Genomic DNA, 26,021 nt, shown 5'->3' on the forward strand with positions numbered 1-26,021 from the left:
TGTCAGAACACACATCCAAATGATCTACAGGTAACAAAGAAAATTTTCGTTTCATAACAAGAACACCACCAAGCTCTTCGTTCTTTCTCGACGTGATATAATCTCAACAAACCAAACAAGCTGCACTGTCTGTCTCTTCAGAAAACCAGCTTTCAGTCAAAACAGTTATGTCAAAACAATGAATGTTAGCAAAATCAAGCAGAGCAGTTTGCTTGGTATATTGAGAAGTCTGATATCTAGGAGCAGAAGCTGCTGGACCGGCCGGTTAAGTCATTGCGAAGCATTTTGGCTCAGTGCCCTAAAGAATTCTTCAGCATCCTTTCGATCATTTTCATGACCATTGTAATATAGTTTAAGATCTCGCAATCGGAAGTTTTTTATAGATGACTTTTTGAACGAGGCTGTATCGGAGCTGGAGAAGAGTTTTCTCTATTGAACGTTCACTCCATTTCAGTTTTGGCTGAACAAAGACATTTTCTTTTGAGTTTATATGCATTGGAGATTAGAAGTCGTTTGTCGTGTTCGCAATCCATCAGTACTTCATCTGCTCTAGATATAGCTTCAGGGTCACGCTTTTCTGGGCCAAGTCTCTTGGATCGTTTCCCAAAATTTGCAGAAACACTCAATTCAGGCAGCTACCAGTGACATTCTTAACCTCATCTAATTTAGGGATAATTGAATCAAATAAACTATTGGTGTACTAAGCTTGTTTTAGATGCTCAATGGTGTCTTCAGTAGACATAATAGCCACTCTTTCGTTAGTTTGTCTCTAAGTTGTTTGAATACTTCAGAAGCTCTTACAAGCTCGTCGGCTTGGGGATAAAAGTTCTTTCGACACATAGATCTGCGAATTTCCGCTGCTGTTGTCATCGACCAATATCACATACAGTTAAATGAAACAGTGATTTAGGTCAACAGTGGACAATTGACTAAGAATAAAAACATGAGAATGAAAGTACTGATACCTTTATAATAGGGAGAGCACTTGATAGGTTTCGTTGTTGTTCCTAGAGGGCGTCGATCACCTGACGGCGGTTATTAAAAATTTGTTATCAAATAAAACTTCAGTAAACACCCAGCACATGATTGCGATGCTAAATCGAACTTTCAGAAAACTCGGACAGTCGGAGATCCACGAAAAACATTTTAGATGGAAAATGGTCGAGCTTAATCAATTGCAACCACTGTGGAAGAAGGGAGGCTAAAAATATCGTCTTCGAAAATTGAAAATCAAAAAAGTTTTAATTGATGTCTTTTCTCGTGAAAGTCATTAGTGAAAATCCGTCCAACAAAACAGTGGCTGAAATTGGTTTGAGTATATGCACTATTCGACAGAAAAAATTCTTAAAACCATCACCCGTTAAAAAAACTGGTCAACGAATCAGTTTTTCTTTTTTCGGCTATTAAATTAGAACGCAATCCGAATAGATCGAAAGTCCAGTTAAACAACAGAGCTGGCAGATTGCCAGAAAATAGCCGCAATAGCTTCGAAGATCTGAATTCTCAAAAAAATAGTGAAAGAAACAAGCAAAAAAAGATGTTGAGATGCTGCTTCTATTTGTTGCTCTCAAATAGGCTTCAGTTGAGAGTGACACATTTACTTGACTTTATCTCTTTGAATCAAAGAGAAAAAGTCAATTTCAGAGTGAGGAATTCATTTTTGAGAGTGAGGTGAGTCAAGTGTGACCAAAAACAATCACGTTAATAAACAAACAGCTCGCGCCATTAAGAGTGAGAAATGACTCGTGCACGCGATTGAAGTGAAATTGTGGGAACGAATGAGCAAAAGCAGATTTGAAGTGGTGGTGACATCATATGACCGTAAAAATCTTGACGACGAAATCAAACAACATAGCAGGACAAGTCCTGACGTACAATTATATTTATTATTATTATCATTATTATTATAGGTTTACGCACTATTTACAAACTCAAAAGTGCTTTCAAAATCAAATATTAAATTTAAAAACTTTTCAGTTTATTGCGATAATCAAACTCATTGGGTATTAGTTTTATCTCAAAAGGCAACTTATACCATTTGAAAGGAACAGCCAAACAGAATGATCTTCGCCCAAATGCAGATGTGACATTAGGAACCTTCAAAATGTACACATATTGGCATCTAGTCACCTTATCACTTCGGAAAAGATACATCAGAATTTTCCACGGATGGTGAAATAAACGGTGACCGAAAAGTAGAATTTTGTACAGGACACGTTGTTTCATGGGTAGCCAATGAAGCTCTTTCATATAAATCGCTGTTGATGAACCAGGTGAGAGCCTAAAAATGAGACATGCTGAGTTCATTACACGCTGTAATTTCTGCGTAATATAAACAGGTAGTCCATTCTACAGTGACTTGCAGTAATCTAGTCACGAGAGAATCATTACCCGAATTAACTCGATTGTCGACTGTATCTGAGATAAAAATTTTTGCAGGAAATAATATTATTTACGGCACACAGAACTAACTTGTTTCGTATATGGAAATTTGGAATCTAAGTTGAAGCCCAACAAAGAAACATTGTTGAAAAAATTGGCGTCTTTTGGAAGTCAAATATTGCTTTTCGCCAATATAACTATTCTTTCTACTAATAAACACGCACTCAGTTTTTTTCGAGTTTAATCGGAATCAGATCAAAAGCCACCTGATTTATCGAAGCATGGTAAACAAAATAGATGTGTCATCAGCATAAAAATGATAATTGACATCAAGACGTTCAAGCAGAACTTCCAGAGGAAAAAAATTAGCATGAAAAAAGAACGGGACCTAGAAGAGATCCTTGAGGAAATCACGTTTTTATAGTTCTTGGCATCGAATATTCACCATCAATCAACAATTTTTGAGATCTACTTCTCAGATAACCATTTAAAACGCTAAGCACGTTATCTTTGAAACCCAAACTTTAGAATAGAAAGAAATAATTCATGATCCAGAGTGTCAAAGGCAGCTCATAGATCAAGTCCAATATAAAAAAAGCTTTTTGATCTATCTAAATTGAGGAGCAAATCATTTGTCACCTTAACGAGCGCTGTTTCTGCAGAAAAAAAAACCTGTAGGCACTTTGGTATTTGCTAAAGAAACTATTCTTTTCAAGGTGTTCACGCATTTGCATGAAAGCTGCCCGTTCTAATAGTTTGAAATTAACTAAGGTTTGAGATAGGTCGATAATTTGAAAAATCTTCATTGTCAGAATTTGATTTCTTCAAGTGGGGCTTAACAATGGCCATTTTAAAGGACTGGGGGAAACAAATCCCGCCTTCAGCGAAAATTTTTCATTTTTCAACGAATTTTCATTGACTAAACAAAAGACTAGACGGACTATGAGTAAATTGGGAAAATTAATTCTAAAAAATAGATCGAAAAAATAAAAAAAGAAAATCAAACTTAAAATACTTCACGTGAGTAAGAAAAACCACTAGAGAGATAAAAATTGGTTCAAAAAAAACTATGCCTACAATGAACTATGAATGGATAGGTAAAACCATTAAGAAAAAATCTGATAAAAAAAAAATAGTAAAATTGAAAGTGAAATTGCCACATGTGAACAAAAAACCACTAGCGAGAAATCGAATTTTTGTTCAAACACCGTTTCCTCACTCTACTTGAAAATTAGGGCAAAAAAAATGCATGCCGCAAAACCCCTCGCTTCACTGCACTTCCCGTTTCAAAGTGACCAGAATCACTACTCCAATTTGACTTCAAAAAAATCATGAAAATGTGTGAACAGAACTTAAAAAACGTAGCCGGACAAGTCCTGACGTACAATTCAATGAAATTTCACTTACTAAACAAAAAAATAGATCTAGAACGGACTATGAGTGAATCGGAAAACCGTTTCCAAAAAAAAATTAAAAAACAAAAAAGAAATCTGAAAATCAATGTCAAAATGCAGCATTTGAACAAAAAAACACTAGCAAGAAAGAAATTTCGTTCAAACAAAAAAACCTAGGCCTAGAATGAACCAAGAATGGATTGGGAAAACCATTTAGAAAAAACTTGTCGCCAAAAAATTGAAAGAACAGTAAAAATCAAAGCGAATTGCCGCATGTGAAAAAAACCACTAGCGAGAAAGCGAATTGTTGTTCAAACACCGTTTTCTCACTCTTCTTTAAAATTAGAGCGAAAAAATTTCCCGCCGCAAAACCACTCGCGTTTTCGCGCCATTTCCTGTTTCGGCGTGACCAAAATCACTACTCCAATTTGACTTCAAAAGTAAATGTGTGAACAGATCTTAAAAAAAGAATTTTAATACAATTAAAATTCTTCAAATTGTAAAAAAAGACAGCACCCCAATACAATTCAAATTCTTTGAATTGTAAAAAATCAAAAGAAGGCCAATAATATCACTAGCCATCGCTAAGCGGCTATGAAAAACTAGAAAACCAATAATCCTTTTCGAGTCAATGAAAACCCCCAATAAAATCAATCATATCGCTTCGCAGCTACATTCGCCTGTCGATCGGCTCTTCTGTTGTTGTCATTTTTTATTATAATTTTGCGTTTCTAACATTTGTATGTACCAATATTGGTCCAATTCTTACGTGTAAAACACATGACTGAATGGCGTTGAGGTTAGAAGTCGGTTGATGACCGGCACCACTTCTGCTCCATCTTCTTGTGCCGGGCAATTTGTCAGCGCTAACGATCCCGATATAAAGTCATTTTGAACGTCAACAATAACGAAGGCTGAAACTGGTTTTAGTACTGGCTCGAGAAAATTGTCCCAAATTATTTTGAATTGTGGCATGGAGAGGTCAACATCTTTCCTATTCAGCAAACTGTCGCATAGGCTCTCACACTGAAACAGATAACAGTTTGTTCAAAAAGGGGTTACAGAATTTGATATTATCTGTTATTGAGCACATCTTGACTTGAGATATAGCATACCTCAATTTCTGATGCGCTATCAAATATTGACTGTAAAAGTGATATCAGATTTTTACGAGGCAGCTTTTTGTCGGTTGAATAGATCCCAAACAGCTCGTTCATATCTTCTGCGAGCATGTCAAGACCTGAAACACCGCGCGTTTTTCTAAGCTTGTCACCACATCATTCTAAAAATGTTCCAGTGCGATTGATATTTTGATTTAGATTATATGTATATTGTTCCACTTTTGCGACTGTTCCGAATTATTGTGTTTTGCAAAAGAAACCAATTTGTCAAATTAAAATTACTTCCAATACTTAAAACAAACGTTTTCGAACTTTACGTTCATCGTCAGGTTAAAACTGTTTTACAAATTGTTAAAAGATAAAATGAATATGTATTTACATTTGTCTGAGATGACAATTAAAACAATTCTAGGAAACATTCTAAAAAATTCAATCGAAAATTTTTCCTTATATACAATATTTAGCCTATTTACAACACATATTTACATCTGTTATCAATTTACTTAAAAACATTCCTATTCCGGATTTTTCTATTTTGTCCATGTTCTTGTATTTTTAGGGTTCTTCCGAATTTGCCCTAACCATAAGTATCCCTCTTGTGGAGGTTTTGCAAATTTCGTTTTGTCATGCACAAAACGTTTTTTGCCCTATGCATTCTCATTTAGTCAAAATTATGATTTGAACTAATATTTTAGCGTGAGTTCCCTCCCCCTATATTCGTCGCGTGTGTTTAGTGCCGGCTTCAGCTTGCTGATATATATAGCTTCGATGATCATTAGTTTTTCTACTGACCGACAGGCGTCCAGAATTCTCCATTCAATGTCATTCGTGGCGCCACGACATTCAACTAGATGTTGACCCACCTGTTAATCCTTCTTTTGATGTTCTGTTATCCTTGTGGTAACATGCCGGCTTGTTTGCCCAACATAGATGGATCCGCATCCATTACATTTAATTTCATATACCACGTGGGATTTCAGATCTCTATCAAAGGATGATTTCAGGGTGGGGAGGCACGATCTTAATTTTCGCGTTGTAAAAACTACTTGCAATTCGCATAGTTTCTTCAATTTGCTTGCGAAGTTTTGAGTGAGGTTGCCTCTGTATTGTAGAAAAATAGTTGGCTTATCATTAGATTTAGTCTTGCTTTTTTGATGCTCTTTTGGTGTTGTTCTTAATTGGTCTTTACCGCCACTTATTATTTTTTCTAGAGTCTGATTCACAATTTTTGAAGACCATTCCTCTGGATATTGATTTTTGGTCCAGCAAGATTTGTTCTTTTCAAGAGCCTGATCGAAGGCCAACCAATTAGAGGTTGCATTAAAAACCCTGTGAACCGTCCCTTGAATCACATTTTTCTTATGTTGAAGCGGTGCACAGCTGCGAAAATTCAGTATTATTCCAGTGTCAGTTGGTTTTTGATACCAATGACAGGTGATATTATTTTTGCTGCTCACATTTACGTTAATGTCAAGAAAAGCCAAACCCCCATCCATGTTCACTTTTTCTAAGGTAAATTGCAGGTTGTTGTGTAATGAATTTGCAAATTTTAAATACTCATCCGGGTGACCACGAACCGTGCAGATAATATCATCCACATACCTTTTAAACAATTTCATCTCCTTATCGTGTCCCACTGTCTGTTGGTTGCTGCAATAAGTACAAATCCAAACCACATCCTGCATGTTGGCGTATTCCTCATTCGATATTTTTTGGCATCTTGCATGAAACCAGTTTTTGCATGACTCACATTCCACTCCTTTTCCTCGGTAGGTCACTCTCCGGTTACAGTCTTTGCAATTCCCGTTTTGGTCGCATCTGGAAAAGTTTTTACTGAGCTCTGGTTTTTGAAGTGATGCCTCAAACGATTTCATCCACACATTTGCTAGTATTACAGCCAGTGATGCACCCATAGCCAGTCCCTCTGATTGTACATACCAGATCCCATTACATTTGAAATGAACATTCGTCACCGCAAGCTTTAGCAAACTTTTCATGGCGGACCTTGGGATATCTGGAGCTAGGTTGCTTGAATAGAGATCTCTTAGAGCAATTTCTATAGCCTCTCCAACTGGAACGTTGGTGTACAAACTTTTTACGTCAAGAGATACTATCTGCTCGTCATCTTCAAGAGTGAGAGACTCTAAGGCTTTTCTAGCATCTTGCGTGTTGGTTTCAATGTTTGCGCCCGGTAGTTTCTGGAAAAATGGTGTCAAAAATCTGTTCAAGTTTTCGTAGCTGCTACCCGGTATTGAAAGAACAGGTCGGAGAGGTGTATCTTTTTTATGTACCTTTGCCAGGCCATAAAGCCTCGCTGGTTGTGAACCTGTTGACCTGAGTCTTTGATAAATTTTGTCACTAATTTTCCCTTGCTTCATTAAATTTTGCAGGCTGTTATTGATCTGTTTTTCATTTTTGATCACAATTTCATCTTTAGCTGTGTTTTGCGTTATGCCTCTCTTATCGAAAATAAAATAAAGGGGGTTGGCTCTTGAGCCGCGTAGGACAATTCAATGGATGAGTAGTGATCCCCCACTATGAGACATCTTGCTTCTAACGTTTATCGATATCTTCAATCTTGAACTCAATGTGAAGAAAAATTGGTTTGAACAAATTAAGATTTTAAAAAGGATTGTCGATTTAAAACTTTCTTACGAACGTTTTCGAACTCTGAGTTCATCGTGAGGTTAAAAGGTCAAAAATTTCTAAAATAAAAAGCCAGAAAATAGAATGCAAATCAATAAAATCACTCATTCAAGAAAATATAAAAAGAACTCTTACATATCTACAGTTGATATTTGCATATCTATAGTTGTCTGCATGTCTGCCCTACATAGATGGATTAGCATCAATCGCAAATAAGTTCATAAACCAAGTGGGATTTGAGGTCTTTATCAAAGCTAGACTGTCTGTAAAGGATGAATTTTATTCAGCTTCTTTACAAATTCCATAGAAAGGTTGCCTCTGTAATGTGAAACAAATTGTAGCTTCTCAGTATTTTTCTGCTGTATAATACGCCAACGTTATATCCTTTTCTTTGTTTTTTCATTCGCAGCTGGTTAATTGAATCCTTGACAATATTCCCCACCCAATGCTTCGGATATTGATTACATTCCCATTTTTTCTTTTTTCTTTCAATGCTTCATGGAACGCTTCCCACTTGCTAGTGCCTCGGAACAGGCGGTGTATTGTTCCCTGGATTATGCTTTTCCTATGTTGAAGGGCTGCTTAGTAATATTTTAGAATTGTTCCAGTATCTGATGGTTTTTGATACCTTGTGCAAAAAAATTGTACCCTCTGGTGGTACGTTATTTGAATTGTCCACAAATGGCAGACTGTTTTTGTCATCCGTTATTTCTAATATAAATTGAAGACTTGGGTGGAGGTTATTGACTTCATCTAACAGCTCTTTGGTGCCACCTCTAAGAGTTCTCACAATAGCGTCGATATATCTTAGAAAATTTTGTTTCGGACGAACGGTTAATGTCAGTCTTAGCATTTTCATGGCAAAACGAGCACATCCAGAACTGGTTTTTTTGCTATCATCTTCTGTGTTACTGATTCGCTGACATTTTCAGTGAAACCACCTATTGCAAATTTCACTCTCAACACCCCTGGAATGTGCTGTCACACGGTGTTTGCAATTGCAACAGGCGCTACCTTGTGAGATGGTTTTGCATTTAGGTGCCTGTAGATTCAATTTTGGCTACCATATTTTTATCAAGAGGTTAGCTAAAATTACTGCCAAGGACGCACCCATTGCCAACCCGTCTTTCTGACAGGACCAACTTTCATTGCATTTGAAATGGACGTCTGTAACGGCTAATTCAAGCAGACGTTTCATTGTTGTTCTAGGTATGTCTGGCTTATCGTCCCTACCATAAAGTGATCGCAGGGCAATTTCAATGACTTCCTTTATGGGAACGTTGCTGTATAAACTTTTTATAGCTAGTGATAGCATTGTATATCTCTTTCAATTTTTTTTCTCCAGATACTTTTGTGCGTCATTGCTGTTTGTTTCTATGTTTGCTCCTTCAATCTTATTGAAAAAGGGCGTTTGAAACTTGATAATTTTACTTCTCGGGATAGAAAAAACAGTTCTCAGAGGCGTTCCTTTTTTGTGTACCTTAGCTGATCCACACAACCTTGCTGGTTGTGCTCCAGTGGACCTTAAAACTTCGCAATTTTTAACCGATATCATCCCTTTTTTCCTCACATCCAAAAAATCGTTTTTTGAGTTTTTTCATTTTTTTACCAAGTGGTTAGCTCTGGTGGTAAATTTGGTTTTAAATGAATGAATTTAATCCTCGCTTTGGTCTGTACCCAAAACCGGTTCTATCAAGGTGGTAAATTAATCAAGTCAACGAAGATATGTCAGTTTCGTTGATTTTGCTCGAAGATCGAGCTTTGTCTAATCAAAGCTCTATTTTCTTTTCTGACACCTACCAATCTTGAGTCAACCATAAATCAGGTAAAAAATCAAGTTTTAAACTGGATTCTTAACCTCGGAACCCAAGGTTTTTAGTACTTCTTTTTATATACCTGTAACACTCACAATGTCCCCCTTTTAACAAGAACAGAATGCACCACTCACTCAAGATCAAACAATATTTTCATTCACAGTTCTTGTTATATGAACGTCTTACTTTACAAAAAGTTTGTAGTTTCATATGGACAGTTTAATTAACAAATTTCGTTGTTCATAATTTTTTCGGCCTCGTCAAATCCAAATCTGTTGTACGGTTCTCGCGACACATGATTTGTCAGAATTTTGAATACCCGGTTGATGGTCTTTGAAAACTCCTCGTCTTCACCATCATCAGGGTGGGTCAACAGGCTCATATTGTGGTTGCGTTTCCTGATTTAATCCTTTGAAGCAGAACTTCTTACCAGCAAAATCCCATAAAGCGTTGCAGGCCGTTTCAACAAGTTTGTGTTTCCAATCTCGGTTAAACACTTCTCCATGGCCTTTTTGTTTCCCAGATTAAATTTTTGTCGATCAATGACAGAATATTTTTGGCATTCGTTGACCAAACAATAGTGGTAGTTTTTCAGCTGCTCAAGTTCTGACCTCAATTGGTCATTCATTTCTCAATTTTTTGATGGCTTCGTCGTTTTTAGCAGCTTTGACTTTCAAATCGGCCAACTCTTGCTTCAATACCTCAATGGAATTCTCCTGTTCAGCATTTCTGGCTGCTGCTGTTTTTAAATTATCTCGTAACGCCTCACACACGGAGCTCCATTTGCCCAATGTTTCTTTTGTTGCCTCTTTGGTTTTGTTGCCATGGTTATCCAATTCCTGTCGATACTCGAATAGGTCTTTTCGAAGTGAGGAGTTATTGCTTTTCAACTTCTCTAACTGCAAGCACTGGATTCGCAGTTCCACCTGAGTCTGCAGAGCAGGCGACCAAATATTGGCTGGTGCCAGATGTTCTAGCGTTAACATTTTCCAAGTCCGCGACAGACAAGATTTACACTCGGTACATTCACGGGGAAATATTGGAAACAACTTTCCATAATTTTGGCACGTAGTACACATATTCACCAATCTATGGAAACTCGTTATCGGCTATACTGAATAAAAAACCCATTTTGCTTCTAACGTTTATCGATATTTTCAATCTTGAACTCATGATTTTCCTTCTTTCCGTTCTTTTTTTGGTCTCGAACTCAAGACGTTCCTTCCGTTTTTGGTCTTGAATTCATGACAAATTTTTTTCTCTTCCCTTTTATGGTCTCGAAAGCGAGACGTCTCCTCTTTTTTTCCGAAACAACTGACCTTTTTAAGTACTCTTTTTCTTCAATCATTTACTTTTGTTCTTGTAGTTCATTTATTAATTTGAATAATTGATTATACATACGTGTTCCCGTTATGGGGTCACAATTCGGCAATAGTTGTTACCAAGACGTTCCAATATTAACTAATCCTAAATAGATGAACAATTTAGGAAACTTTTAACAAACGAAAATTGAGGTTCACTGTTAAGACTGACACAGCAACGTCCTTCGCTTTTTCAAAAAAAAGTGTTATTTCATTTGTTCGAAAAATTTAATGATGAAACGGGTCATTCCAGTGAAAAAATATTCATGACTGTTTTTTCCAATCAAATCTGTGAATGCTTCCCAAGTGACAATTCTTTTACTAGTATGGCGATTTGTTGGAGCAATTTCACTCTTTTTTACGTCTGAATGTGGAGAAAAGGCTGCGATGCAGGTTCTAATCACTTACATTTAAGTTACTATTCATCGACCACTGATAAAACTCATAATTGAATTTCATCAGCGTTTCTCCGTAATGTTGAAAACGGCGGTCTTATAATTTAACAACATATGTGTGCAGCGGGTTGCATGCAGCGATTGTATAACTCTGGTACAAAATCTTTGTAATAGAGTCCAAATATCTAATAGAAGAAAAGTTCTGACCCTCTAATAGTACTGGAACATCTGTGCGAAAAGGAAGTTTAACTATTGTTACTACCATCTTGGCACATTTATCAACATATAATACAGATCATGCTCTTTCAACGTGAGTTCCTTTCTCGAAGAGCGTTACTGATGAACTGAAAATATTTTTTTTTGATATTTCAATCATTGTTTTCAGCCGTTGAATTTCGAATTGGAGCGTTCTAATGTTCATTAAAAAATAGCCCTTTTTTGAGAAGTTCGAAATTAGAGGTGTCACTAACGCTTGAAAGAAACATTTCTATGGTTATTTTAAGACTAAAAGTTTTCAGTTCTGAACTTCCCTTGCAGTAAAAACACCTAGAACTCCGGTTGTTTTCACCTGCTGTCCACACAAATTAATTGCCTTTTCCTTTAAGATTTCACATGCAAAATCTTCATTTTCGTTTTTGTGTAAAATGTTTTCGCTGATAAATGTGGTCTTGTTGTTACCAACAATTTTTGCAGGGTCCTCCTTTTAAAGTGTTTGATCGTTCGATTTGTTTGCTCAACTTGATTTTTTAAAATATGTGGTTTCGATGAAAACAATTTTTGAGAGAAACCTAGTGAATCCTTAAAATTTAAAAGGTTTACTTATAGCAGCTTCCCCTAAATTGTTTAGATGTAAATTTTTGCATTAATTACCACACTTCCATTAAATTTTTCCCCTGAAGATGAAGACCACTCTACAAGCGCCTTCGCAACCATTTTTCGCCATGAAGCTTTGACTATGCTCTTTCGACATAAGTGGTTTCGCTGGCCTGTCGTAAAGTTTTTTTAGTTACCGACCTGTTGACTTTAAAGGACTTATCTCCAAAACCTAGTATGGCAAAATCTTTTTTCTGCCAAATGTCCCTATATATTGATTTTCGTAATCTTGAATTTTCTGTGAAAAAAACGGCATCGTCATATACGTTACTTTTTTTAAGTGCCGACACTGTATATGCGGCTTCATACATGCAAAATTTTAGTCGTACCTCAGGTTGAACCTCAGCATTTATAAAACCGCCTTTTTCTATTGTTTCCGATACTCGAATTTTGTTATCGTAGTTTGCACTGTGATCTAGAAAATATGTTTTTGTTGATAAAATATTTTCAAAACCATAATCGCATAATTGATACAAGGTGATGGAGAAGCAAAAATGGCTAGCAATGGAAGATACAAACATAGTGATACTCCATCACACAACGCTCCGGACGAACTCACTTTTTTTTCGATTCCATTATTTTCTGGATTTTTCAGAAACAAAAAAATCATCAGTTTCCTGACGGCTAAAGTACTCTTCATGTTAATCAGTAAATTATTTCTTTTATTTCAGGTAGCGATTTTAACCGGCTGCTAGACCTCGTAGTCATTTTTGTGCCTTTGGATCACTATTAATTTTTTCCTCAGTACCCTTTGTTTTACTACTAGTTTCCTTTGGTTTAGTTCTAATTTTGGAATTTTCGTTTTTGTCGCTGATTTTGTCAAGTGTTAGGTTTCGATGAAGTTGCATCTCGTCAGCTTTGTTGGCCTTCTCTTGCTCTTTGGAGGTTTCTTATTCGGATTCTTTAGCTTCATTCTCAGACGTGTCATTTGTAACATTTAGTGAATTGTTGGCTTTCTCAGCTTCAGATTGATTTTATGTTTTTAGGTTACTTTCACTGTCTGTCGATGAATATAATTTAATTTTATCATCAGAGTCTGAGCTGCTAAAATAGAAATTCGTCTCCTCTTTAACTGTTGTTTTCTGTTTCGCTTGAGGGTCAGGCGTGAACGGCTTTTCTAGTGTTTTATGTTTTTGAGTAAGTCATAATGGACCTTAATAGTTTTCTTCGTCCTGTTATCTTCCACCTGGAAAATCAAATCGCTTATATTTTTAACTATTGTGTAAGGTCGTCTACAGAAAGAAGTAAATTTTCTTTTTCTTCTTTTTTTACTATTGGGTTGAAAACCAACGCTTCTCAGGCACTGTTTTTTGGCTGCTAGACCTTGTAGCCATTTTTGGTTCCTTGGGATCACTACTAACCGCTTCTTCAGTGCTTTTTGTTTTACTACTAGATTCTTGTGGTTTTTTTCTGGTTTTAGAAGTTTTGTTTCTGCTGTTTCTTTCCAGTGTAGTCTGCAGGTTTCGACCAAGTTGCTCCCTCGACAAACTTGTTTGCCTTCTCTAGCCCTTTAGAAGTTTCTTGCTCTGATTTTGTAGCTTCACTCTCATTTGTAACATTTAGTGTAGCTTCACTCTGTTTAGATTTTCTGTGTTTAGATTACTTTTACTGTCTCTGGATGATTCTATTTCAATTATACCATCTTCGAAGGAGTTGTTCGAATCGATATTCTCCTGCTCCTCAACTGTTGTTTTCTGCTTTATCTGAGGCTCAGGCGTGAATGACTTTTCTCGTGTTTTTTATTTTTCCAGTCGGTCATAATGAAGTTAATAATTTTCCTCGTATTTTTTATCTTCTCCTTGAAATTCATGTCGTTTATAATTTCAACCATTGTGTATGGTCCTCTATTGAAAGAAGTAAATTTTCTATTTTCGCCCTTTTTTACAGCTGGGTTGAAAACTAACACTTCTCCAAATTTATAGCTCGGTCCATACCTACTGCTCTCATAATAGTTCTTCTGACGTTCTTGTACGACATGCATAAACTCTCGCATCAACTGGTGCGTTTCCTGTAGTTTCTGTTTCATTGTGAAAACAAAGTCACCTGGTGTTGCATATATCGCGGCCTGTTGTGTGCAATAGAAGCAGTCTATAGGTAGCGACAGTGGAATACCCAGTACCACATACGCAGCAATGTATTTTTTACACTATGAATTGATGATTGAAAGGCCATCATCGCTAAGGGTAGAAATTTGGTCCAATCATATTGATATTGGCCTCTGTATTTGGAGAGACATTCTTCCATTGTTCGATTTGTTCTATGAATCATCGCGTTCCCTTGTGTGTGGTAGGACGTTGCTGATGTCCTCTGAATTCCTAGTTCACTGCAAAGACTACGAAATAATTTTGACATGAGGTTTGACCCTTGGTCACTGTGTAGTTTAACTGGACAGCCAAATCTCACTATCCAGTGTTCAAAAAACGGTCTCTAAAAGGTTTTTGCCGCTTGATTGGGTAAAGCTACGGGTTCATACCATTTATTGAATTGATCACCAATCATCAAATGTACTTGTTTTCCTGAGACTCGGAAAGTGGACGTATGATATCAAGAGATACTTGGAAAATTGGAGGACTAGTTTTTCATTTTGTGAGTGATTGCCGATATTTCTGCCTAGTGTCTTTCCTTCTTAGGCACACGTCGCAGCTTTCTATCCGGTTTCTTACGTCCCTTGTCATGCGAGGCCAATAAAAATTGTCAAAAGCTTTTTGGTATGTTTTCCCAATTCCAAAGTGAACTGCGCTAGGAGAGTCATGCAACAGCTCAAGCACGTTGGAAACTCACTCCCATGGTACAAGCTTTTAGTAAACAGTCTCAAAGTTGGGTTCTGTTTGGGGTTTACAATGCAAAATCCCGTCTGTGAGACAAAGATTTGTATGCTGTACCCAGTATTTGCATACATCCTTTGATGCTCCATTTTTCATTTTCCGTGGTTCCGGTCTTTTTTTAGTACCCAAGAGTATTTTTTTTTGAGTAGTTTGTCATTTTGCAGAGAATTTTGCAGTTTTACTCTCTGCAGTTTGTCTAATTGCCAACCTCGACTATCATTATTGCTACTGTCCTGCTCTGCGTCCATCGCAACAGCGTTAACAAACGCTGTTTCTCATCATCTTCTGTGTTTATGCGCGACAGAGAGTCAGCGTGGGGGATTTTTTTGCCTGCTCTATGCCTGATATCAATGTTAAATTGCCCAAGTTTCTCTATACATCTTGCAACCAAACCCTCTGGATCTTTAAAGCTATAGATCCAGACAAGAGCCCGATGATCCTTTATAATTAAAAAGTGCTGACCAACAAATAGTTTAATAACTAATGCGTAAAATGAAAAATTGTAAATAATTCTCGCTTAGTGGCTGAATAACTTCGCTGACATTCACTCAGAGTTTTGCTAGCATAAGCAATAACTCTATTCTCCGTTCCTTGCTTTTGGGTAAGAATTGCTCCAATTCCTGTCAAGTAAGCATCCGTAGTTAATGTATACGGAACTCTATCGTTAGGATATCCTTAAACTGGGGAGTCCAAAAGCGTCCTTTAAAACTCGGATAATGCCAATTGGCACTCTTTACTCTATTCAAATCTGTTTGACTTATTCAGCAAATTGTAAAGAGGTTCTGCTGTTTTTCTGAAACCCGGAATAAATTTTCGATAATAGCCCACAAGGCCTAGAAAGGCCCTGACGTCTTTCAAGGATGATGTTTCTTTCATTCTTTCTACTGCTCCTGCTTTCTCTCGGTTGACCTCGACTCCACTCTTGGATATAATGTGCCCCAGGAACTTGACACTTTTTTGGAAAAAATTGCAATTTGATCCATCTATCATTAATCAATTCTCAGCTAAACGTTGAAAAACCAGTTCTAATCTTTTCAGATGCTCGTCAAAATTTATTTCGAAAACGACAACGTCATCTAGGTACACCAGAGCCATTTTGTAACAGAAGCCAGCAAAAATAAACTCCATTAGTTTTTGAAAAGCACCTTTTGCATACGCTAGTCCCATAGTGAGTCTTTTCCACTTTTACAGGCCCAGAGGCGTTATAAAAACTGTTAAATTCTGACTCTCTGCCTCGATCGCCGTCTGAAATTATCCCAACAAGAGATCTATGTTCGAAGAGTACATGTTTGTTTCCTGTGAATCAAAAACCTCAATAGTTCGTGGTTATGGCCAGCATGTTTTTTCTATTTGTTTGTTCAGACCACGATAGTCTACAACCAAGCGATAGGTTCCATCCCTTTTCGGTACATTTAATGATGGTGCTGCACAGTCGGAATTTGATGGTTCGACTAATTCATCTCGATCCAAGTCTGCAATAATTTTTTTATGGCTTTTCTTTTCTCAAAGCTCATGCTGCCATATGTACGTCTTAATGGCACAGCATCCTTTTTTAAGAATATTTTATAATAACTTTGGTCGCAAAATCCCATATCAGTTGAGTTTTGCGAAAATATTACTTCATAATTTGTGCAAAATGACCTCATTTTGTCATTTCCTCACAAGACAAAGTTATTGAACTTGCGTTCACATGCTTCTCAAAGTCAAATTTATCTCTATTTTTTTATTAATATCAAGGTTTTTTTTGTCTTATTCTTGAAATTTTTTCAATGTTTTCCGCACATGCGACTTTCGCTTTTTTGTAAACTCTCTTTCTTTAAAATGTAGGGTTCAGAACTCGAACCCATACAACGTCTTCAACCATGGCATTCAGCGATCTCGCTATTAATAATTTTGATTTGTCTTCAAACTCTTTCATGAGTTTGACTATGATTTCTGTTTGCTGTGTTATGTTACCTTCTTCATCGACAATTTTGCAATTATTGAAACCTTCGCAACAACGAGGTAAATCGAGATCTTCTTATTAATTCTTTGTGATGGGTTCAATTGTAACTTTTTCCCAATTTTTCCTCCAAATTCCATGCCCAATGAACAAAGCGTTATCTCAATTTTGGTCACTAGAAACTCAATTTTTTTCTCAGATGTATAATTCTGAAGTTGAAATTGGATAGTTTTGACCCTTTTACAGGCAATTTTCCATTGTTGGCAGCTATTATATTTTCTTTGCACACTCTGATCTGGCTCGGTTCTCCCAGTTGCTGGTAGAGTCTTTCACTTAAAAGTTTAACACTTCTTCTACTATCAATTAATCGATAATTTGCCTTTTATTCTTATTTTGGCGAACAGGGCCTCCACTTTCAGCCAGGCAACGTTTTCACGTGGCCAGCTGAAAATGAAGCTAATTCTTGTTTATTTACGGGCAATTTCGTTTGAAATGATTTGGACTCCCACATTAAAAACATTTCTTGCATTCCATAGATGCATGATTTCGCTGACCGCAACGGCGACATTTTTCGCTCTCTAAACTCACCACTGCCTTTGACTGCTCAGCACAACTCTTGTTCGGCCCTTATTTTCGAAACCCGATCTACTTTTTGACACTCTAACTCAGCAGCTTTTAAAATTTTTTGAAACTGTTTTTTTCTTGAAAACCTTCAAAAAAACTTGAGATTCAATGGTGTATTTCAAGTCAAATTTTGTCAAATTCAATTACGCTTGATTTACGCTATTTTTATCTAAAAAACATGTACGAACCGATTTACAATATTCGAAATTTTAGGGAGTACTCAATTGAAAGTCCGAAGACGGCAGTGTTTCCAGTCGAATCCCAACACCAGATCAAAATTCATTTTTCGGGTAGATGTTTAGACGTGCCGAGAGTTGATTTGCAAACAAAAAATATAGATTTATTTTAGAAAACAGTACAACGCTCAGCTCAATATTATTGGTGGTGATTTTCTATTTACTTTTGATCTCTGTCGCCTCTATAGTAGACGCCCGTGCAAATTACTCTATGTCTTTGGCTAACTGATAGTGGTACATGCATCAAATGCAAATTCAGATGTTAAATTATTAAGTAGATAAATGTGAAGAAAAGTTGGTTGAAGCAAATACATTTTTTGTCAAGTGATTAGCTCTGAAGGTAATTTTGGTGTTCAATGAATGAAATTAATCCTAATTTTTGTTGGTACCAAATATTTGTTCTATTATCGTGGTAATTTAACCAAGTCAACAAAGAAATGTCAGCTTTGTTTATTTCGCTCGAAGACCGAGCTTTGTCTAATCAGAGTTCTATATTCTTTTCTGACGCCTATCAACATTGTTTCAGCCATGAATCATGTAATAAATCAAGTCTTATAATAGATCTTTAACTTTGAAACCCAAGGTTTTTAGTACATCTTTTTTATATACGTGTGTCACTGAAAGAACTGACAACCATATTCACAACGCGAAAGCTACGTACTTGCCTACCATCCCCGAAATCTAGTTTTGATAGCAATCTGAAGTCTCATGCGGTCTACGAACTCAGTTGCTGTGGATGCAATTCCACCTATGTCGGACAAACGTGTCCACATTTCGCCACGAGATTTTCTGAGGATCAAAAAACCAATTCACCGGTGGGACAATATGTAGTGGAATGCTGTGAGGCTCTAACGGCCTTTAATTATAAGATAATTGATCAGTGCCAGGATAGAAAAAACTTATGACCATAGAACCTCTACACATTAGTAGACGCAAGCCACAATTGAGTACGCGGCACGAGTACAAAGTAGGGAACTAACACTGAAATGTTAAGTACAGAATGCATGTTCTGCCTAAAAAATTTTGAATTGCCATGAGAGCAACATTAGGGTGCTTCCCATTATAGCCCCTAAATTAATGGTCAGATAGCCTATAGCTCCCCAATCATTGTAAAAAATACCATTATGGGGGCCTATATTTTTATGGGGTAATGGGAAAGAACCCAACGTTATATTATGGATCAAAACGAAAATCTTCTATTCAAAACTCATACAGAAAACGACACATATTAAAAGTTTTAAAGTATCTATAACATTTAACAAATTTTAATTTTGAGACCTGTAGCAATTTTAGAAAAATTCGAAAATATAAATAGATAATCAAGACACGTTGATGTATATATGCATATCTATAATTATATACTTAACAAATTTTAAACACCTGACGTTGCAAGTTATTGAAAAAACGTTCTAGTAATTTAACAATTTTATACGGACTGTTAACTATTTTTAGCCCTGAAGACAAGGCACTATAACTCCTTCAGAGCTGCATCAAAAAATTGAAATTCTATACAAATTATTTTGTTATGAATCTATTGCGTCGGATTATGATTCGTCTTCCTTTTCAGCAATTGTGCTAGCTAGTTGTTAATAGTGCTCGTTGCGGACGGTTTTGCGCCCTCCATGCAGGAAACACGAGCGGAACGAAGTTACTCTTCTCGATGTCAAGTAATCGTTGCTCATATTTCAGGCTTTTCAACAACTCATGATACTAATATGGTACTGATAGTTTTTGGGGCATAAATTGGCAGGTGCGTTAAAGATTTTTGCGTCGAAAAAATAACGGCTGAACCTCGCCACTCAAAGGCAAATGGTTTTAATGTCTAGTCCCGCGTTTTCATCAGTGCTAGTAGTTTTGTGTATAGAGGACTCGCCTTGAAACAATTGGAGAGTCGGCTCAACTTATACATTATAGCAAACGTCATGCATGATTTTAGGGTCTCGGATCTTGTTGTGTCTCACTTGTGTATATCCCCCTTCGCACAGTGGAGAGCTTGTGATAGGGTAAACTTTTCATCACATGGACAATAAAATGGGCATATTTTTGGATTCATTTTTCTACCTAATGCAACGGACGTTTCTGAATTCGGATTTGTTTAAGTCGTTTAAGTGGTAACGTTTAAGTGGTAGAGCTGTGAGTCAAAAAATGAAAGTAGGACGTGCATTTGGATGTTGGCTTCAGGGTTTGTTAAGATGATCCGTGAGTTTGGCGTTGTTCGGGAAACAACATTGATTTTTTTGCACATCTCTTGTGAGGCAAGTGCAAGCGTTCTGAGGGTATGTTTTCGCTACCTGAACAATTCTTTTAACAAACAAGAATACGTTTCTGCTTTGCTTAATTTTTAGCTCTCATAGGCTTTCTCACTGCCAATTACAGGTCCTAGTACATGGCACGCCTCTTTTTCAAGTAAATATTGACACTTCTCTACAATCACGCTGTAGCCAAAGTAGCTAATATGTTTAGGGAGTTGTTTGAAGAACAAGAGTCAGTCCTCCAAACATTCTACTGCGCTGCCGTTGTCTGCGTACCATTTTTGACACTTTTTTTCTGGACAAGCCTGAGCAAGTGAAAGTGTGGCTACTCCATACATAGCCATAGCAAGGCGTTCCCTTTGAGTTGTAACCTCTAGAGACTACAGTGTTTTGCCTGCAATATATAAATCCGACGGAGTTGAATATGAGCAACAGAATTTAAGGCAGGGCAAGTTTTTGGTCTAGGCGAAGTTGTGTGTTGCCGCCCAAGAAGCGTTGGTCGTTTTCGATTAGCTTGATGATGCATTTGCCTATGATGAGACGAAGAACTCCTCCTTTGCCAATAGACCGAACAACAGCAGAGTTTTTGTTTAAGGAGATTAGTCTGCATACGTTGTTTGCTTCGAGAAATTTTCAGATACTTTTCTAGTTGCCAAACGAATAGCAATTTTAGCTACCGCTTTCGCTATGTTTGCCAAAACTTCTTTGCAACAATTGAAATTTCGTTTCCAATCGTTTGCACCTAAATTGAAAGGTCAGAGGCTGCCATGTGTTTTCAAAGCTGTATTTTTAACTGCCGATTCGCCTATGTTTTCGAAAATTGCAGGGTGGTACGGGTTCACTCAAACGTGTTTTCGTCGATCATGTGATTGAGGTTTGACTTAGGAAAAAGTCAGTTGTTTCTCCTTGAGCAACTCAAAAACAGTTTTGCCGTTAGTTGTATCCTTTGGTGATAATAATCAGATTGATAGTTCACCAGTGAGACACTTAATGGCGTTCGAAGTTCTTCCGGTTTCCTTGGTTTTGTTAAATTTTGTCACTTCAACAATTTTGCCGATTTTTGGAATCTTACAAAGTTTATATTGCAGAGCTCTAGCTTCCAGTAGAAGCTCGTCAGGACAGCCTCGGCAGCATAACTGCAGACGTCGGGCAAAAGTCCTGGTAACTGACCCATCGTTGGTCGATTTGACGCAATTGAGAACCAGGTGGGGGAATATAGCGGAAACTTAACATGAAAACGCTTCACAGATGCTCCTTTCTGCAAATTTACTCGTACAACATTTACCCCCTTGGCAGCCCAAATCATGCCTCATTTTACCCCCATTGAACAAACTACCCCTTCACTCTTAAACCATTCTATACCCTTGGCAACTCAACTCTTACCTCAATTTACCGCCTCAGAACAAATTAAACCCTCACTTTTACACTATTTTGTCCATTTTTGGAGCTCAACTCTTACAACATTTTGCCCCTCTGAACAAATTATCCCCTGAACCTTACACCTTTTTACCCCCCTTGGCAGCCTCCTTCTTACCTCATTTTACCCCATCTGAACAAACACCACCTCACTCTTACACCATTTTACCACCCTTGGCAGCCCAACCCTTACTTCATTTTACTCTCTCTGAACAAATTACACCCTCACTCTTACACCATTTTATCCCCTGTGGCAGCTCAACTTCTATCTCATTTTAGCACCTATGAACAAATTACCCCCACTCATACAACATTTTACCCCCTTGCCAGCTCAACTCGTACCTCATCTTACCCCCTCTGAACAAATAACCCACTCACTCTTACACCATATTACCCCCCTTGGCAGACCAGCTCTTACCTCATTTTACCCCCTCTTAACAAATAACCCCTAATCTTGGACCATTTTTGTTTTTTTCTCAAATTGCAGCCTTTTGCAGCACACTCTTACATGGCGATTTTAGTCAGGGTCGGTAATTCCTCAAAAATTACCCATTGCAGCCCATTAAAGCCCACTCTTAAATGGCAATTTTAGTCATGGGATAATTCTTCAAACGTCTTCCCATTGCAGCCGTGGTTTTAAAACCAGTGTTTTTGTGTTTGAATGTTTTTTATTGATATTTGAGCAACAGAAACGGATTCGAGAATTCGAGGACAAAAATAAGAGAAGTCTTAAAGACAGCAGTTTAAAAACACAATGTTGAGGAAAACAGCAATCACTACATTTTGATCAGTAATTACTCCCCTCAATCAAACTAGATATTAACTTTAGCAAGGCTGTAGGTCAAATAACTGCAGTTAACGAGAGCAGAGGGCAAAGAATTTCCTATTCGTTCTTCTAAGAAACAATAAAATTAATCTCCTGATATTAAAGCAACAACTCTGCAGTTCTACTTGATATTTTTTTGTCTTTTGTCATTGAAATGGATGTGCCTTGTGATTGTTACTACTAATTGCTTATTGTCACGCAATGCTAATTCTCACTACTTGGAGTCATAGCTAATTTTTTCTTTGGATTGTGTTGTCATGGCCGATTTTTCTCTGGATTCCCGTTTCATATCTCCACCACCGCACTTCGGGTTGCTTGGAAAAAAAAACATTTTTTTACGTGCCAAGAATTACCAAGATCTTATCAAGTTACGCCAAGAAAATTCCTCAACTTGTCAAGATCTTATCAAGGTGTACCAAGAAATATTTGTCTATCAAGATCTTGGCAAGATAATTCAAGTTTTGCAAGAGTTAACAAGATGGCAAGGTGTATCAAATTTCGTTAGGAATTTTTCAGCACTTTCTTGTGATAAAGTAATTAAATGTAATAAAATTAATGGTTCAATTCGAAGTGCTGTTACAATATTCCAAAATAAGAGAAGAAATTTAAGTATTTTTCTTAAGCGGTTTGTGGTTATAATATTGTTTTTAATTAGTGTATGATCTCAGGAAAAGAGAGAATCGAAAACAATTCTCGTCTTAAGTATTCTTGGGATATTAAACCAGTGAATTTATTTTATCTTCTAGAATGAGTTAATTTGATGATGAAGTCAAGAGTTTTGAATATAATTATACTATAATCAAGTTAACTTGTTTCTAACTTCAGTTTTGATTAAAACAAAAATTGTTCTCTTAATGGCTTACTTGCCTCCATTTTTGTACGGGTATGGTTATGATGGTTATGGTTCCGGTTACGAGTCTGGCAACAATGATAATGGCAGCTCTGGACTGTTTGACAATGATGGTCCCTCAACTACTGACAAACTGTACATTCTGACCAGAGACAAAGTCCTCATAGACTCCATTCAGGTATATTGATGAAAAGAATTTTACATTATTCAAACTGTTTTAATTGTCAGTGTAATTATTAAATAAAAAGGCATTGATGACAGAATATTTACTAAATTCCGACTGGTTGACCAGGTATCTGACTTTAGTCAGTGATCCTTAAATGTCTAATTTAAAAGCTCGAATAAAAATGAGTTATTATTATTAACAATAGTAACTAGTTATTCCAAGTTTCCCTCACTGCGAACGGTTTCATATCACTAAAATTTTTGATTCCTTATCTTACATTTAATCCAGAGATTCATGCGTGGGGGGTGGGGGGGGGGGTAATATATATTCAAAAAAAATCAATGATGTTTTTTGGGTGTAAGAGCTGGAAACGTGCCTTGTTTTTACTAAAGCACTAAAGATGAAAAAATATACGCGCAGATCGTAATCAGAGTCTGAAATGGGTTTAACAAAGTTTTCCAGTAAACACGGCAAGTGTTCATCTCAGCTGAATTTTACAAAAAAAAAAATCACGTGAAAACAGAACAAGAATTCTTGTGCAAGTTTTTTGAATGGCAGAGTACGTTTCACATCTAGTGATAGTTCTGGTTGCATATGAAATGCATTAGTGCAGAATTTTCAAACTACAAAAAAGCTTAAAACGAAAATATTATCTGTTGAAACTTTTTGAAGCGCAACAAAATTGATAATAATAAGAAACTGCTTAATGGTGGTTATCAATACCGAATATCAAAAATCATTTTGTAAGCGTTATCGTAACATAAAAGAAATCAATAAGAAAATTTTTGCTGAGTTTATTCTTAATAACATCTTTAACCGAAAGATAAATATAAGGTCATAATTGACCCATTTTCATGTATTTAAGCGCGCAATAAAGTAGGAAGCGATCAGTGGAAAGCAGACTCAATAATGTGAGTCTGATCAAAACTTATATTCTGCAATTTATGGTAGTGAGAGTAAATGTGTTAAAATTATAAATATTAACTTTCAGCTAACGACGATATTTTTGTGACTCCCGTTATAAGTTATTTTTTAATCGTTGTTCACGACTGCTGAGAACGTCTATTATCAGTACCACTTTTCAGCTATCACTTGATGAAAACTGCAGAAAACTGAAAACTATTTTAATCATCATCAAAAAAGAAAAAGCAAAAATTTTTATTGTTGCTGACTTGTCAGTACCCCCTTGTTTTACATTTCTTCAGATATAATAATTAAGTTGTGGTCAGCCTATGAAACGATTAACTAAAATGTAACAATGTTTTTTCGAAATTGATTATTTTCAGAGAAGAAATGAAAGCATACCACATCAATAGAAGCGCACAAAATTAACAGGGCATATTTTTTTTTATGGCGTGAAAGTGTTTTGATATAATTCAATTGTACGCCAAATAAGTGGTTAAAAGAGAATAGATACGCAGCAGAAGCATAGATTTGAAAAAACAACATACTAGATTGCCGAAACAAGTCGATACATTTTGGGTGGTTTAACATATTGGTAAACTCTCTACTTCAGGGCAGTGCATCACTCGTTGAACCAAGAGGATTTTAAACGTGCATCCAAGAGAGCTCTAAGATAAGAGAAAGCCGTTCTTGGAGAAAGAGAGAGAGAGAGAGAGAGAGAGATGGAGAAAGAGTGAGGCAGAGAGGGAGAAAGATATATAGAGAGAGTCATTGATGGGAAAAGAATAAGGCCAATGAATTAGAAAAAGAAACAGATTTTTTTTTTAAAAAAAAAGAATAATATTTTGCAATCTGAAACAAGTATTGTTGATTTAATCTAATCTTCTTTATATACAATGTTCAAATCAGAGAAAGTTTTAGAAGAATATTCAAGCTCGCGTCAAAATTTGATTACGGGTGTATGATAACCGCTTACTTTTTAGGAATTAGGATCGATTAAACGGTGATTTAACCGCAAAAACCAATGAACCTTTTTAATCATTGGTTTTTACAACACTGATTAATTAATATTTTCCAAATATTTTCTAAGGTTGTTAAAACTTGCGTTTTTTACTTGGGTTTTCTAATATTTTTAAGGGGGTCCAATTTTGACTCAAAATACGCGTTCCCGCACCTAGTCTAAATCTTTTTCGTAGCTCCAATTACGTTTTTTTAACGTTATAGGGTCAAGCATGCTGATTGTCAGAACTTCGCTTGACCCGGTCATGGTCTTTTCATGAGTCGCCCAAGTGATTTTTTTTGATTTTTTGTTTACAGTTAATTTTTTTTTGTTTCCTTTCACGTAATGAACAAGATAAGATGGTCTAGTAAACGTTCTCACTTTAAAGATCTGGAAAACGATCAAGCGTGGAAATCCAAGATCTTTCTTGGTTCTAAAAAATTTTCACAGAAATAGATACTATTTGACTAATTATCTGGAGTGATTACTATCCAATGAAGGATCTATGAGCGAGAGAAAACATGACTGTGTGAAAAATTTCAACAAATTTGTTACAAAATCTTTTCGGCGCATCATTATGTGAGGTTTTTGCGCTGACGTTTTAAAAGTTCGGTTCCTTTCAGCGCCGTAACCTTCGCTTTACTTCAAAAAAACGTTCTAAAATCAATGTAACAGATTATCTTTAATTTTCAGCTGCCAATTTCTGTAATCACAATTCTGATCAACTTGTACTGTCTTTTGACGATTGGAATGTCGCCAGAGATTCGGAACAAAAACTACTTTCTGGTCTCACTGCAGAGCTTCATGGATTTGGTTTTCAGTGGAATTATATCATTGGTTTATTACTCTCTTGAGATTCTCAATGCGATTAACAAATTCTGCCAACACGTCGTCTGGTGAGTACCCTGGCTGAGGTGTGAGTTCGAAATCGTCCTGATCAGACCGTCTGAGACTGCAAATGCCTCTGATCAGACTCAACCCCGCTCAACAGTTTC

The 26,021-nt window shown here is 36.6% G+C and overlaps 4 protein-coding genes across 6 annotated transcripts in view; 2 read left to right on the forward strand and 2 right to left on the reverse strand.

Moving 5' to 3' along the window:
* Nucleotides 1-26,021, forward strand: part of LOC142354325 (ras-related protein Rap1-like) — a 519,643-nt gene that overhangs the window by 397,658 nt on the left and 95,964 nt on the right. The gene's annotated exons all lie outside the window — the stretch shown is intronic.
* LOC142354324 (uncharacterized) overlaps nucleotides 1-26,021 on the reverse strand; it is a 498,674-nt gene that overhangs the window by 13,364 nt on the left and 459,289 nt on the right. The gene's annotated exons all lie outside the window — the stretch shown is intronic.
* LOC142354323 (nicotinamidase-like) overlaps nucleotides 1-26,021 on the reverse strand; it is a 496,312-nt gene that overhangs the window by 11,008 nt on the left and 459,283 nt on the right. For 2 of the 3 annotated variants that reach the window (XM_075406591.1, XM_075406590.1), the window contains exons 2-3: nucleotides 4,892-5,016; nucleotides 4,546-4,802 (exon numbers count right to left, since the gene is read on the reverse strand). In XM_075406591.1, the coding sequence (XP_075262706.1) occupies nucleotides 4,546-4,802; nucleotides 4,892-5,008 (374 nt within the window). In that variant the 5' untranslated portion in view covers nucleotides 5,009-5,016. Of the gene's footprint in view, nucleotides 1-4,545; nucleotides 4,803-4,891; nucleotides 5,017-5,276; nucleotides 5,296-26,021 lie in introns of those variants that run through there. The other variant, XM_075406592.1, reaches the window with a different exon arrangement.
* On the forward strand, nucleotides 22,922-25,926 carry LOC142354113 (uncharacterized). The gene is made up of 2 exons (XM_075406382.1): nucleotides 22,922-23,135; nucleotides 25,720-25,926. The coding sequence occupies exons 1-2, from the start codon at nucleotides 22,962-22,964 to the stop codon at nucleotides 25,924-25,926; spliced, it is 381 nt and encodes a 126-aa protein (XP_075262497.1). The 5' UTR covers nucleotides 22,922-22,961.

This window comes from Convolutriloba macropyga, chromosome 15 (genome assembly GCF_964194025.1).
Source record: "Convolutriloba macropyga chromosome 15, txConMacr16.3, whole genome shotgun sequence".
In the NCBI taxonomy this organism is placed as follows: Eukaryota; Metazoa; Xenacoelomorpha; order Acoela; family Convolutidae; genus Convolutriloba; species Convolutriloba macropyga.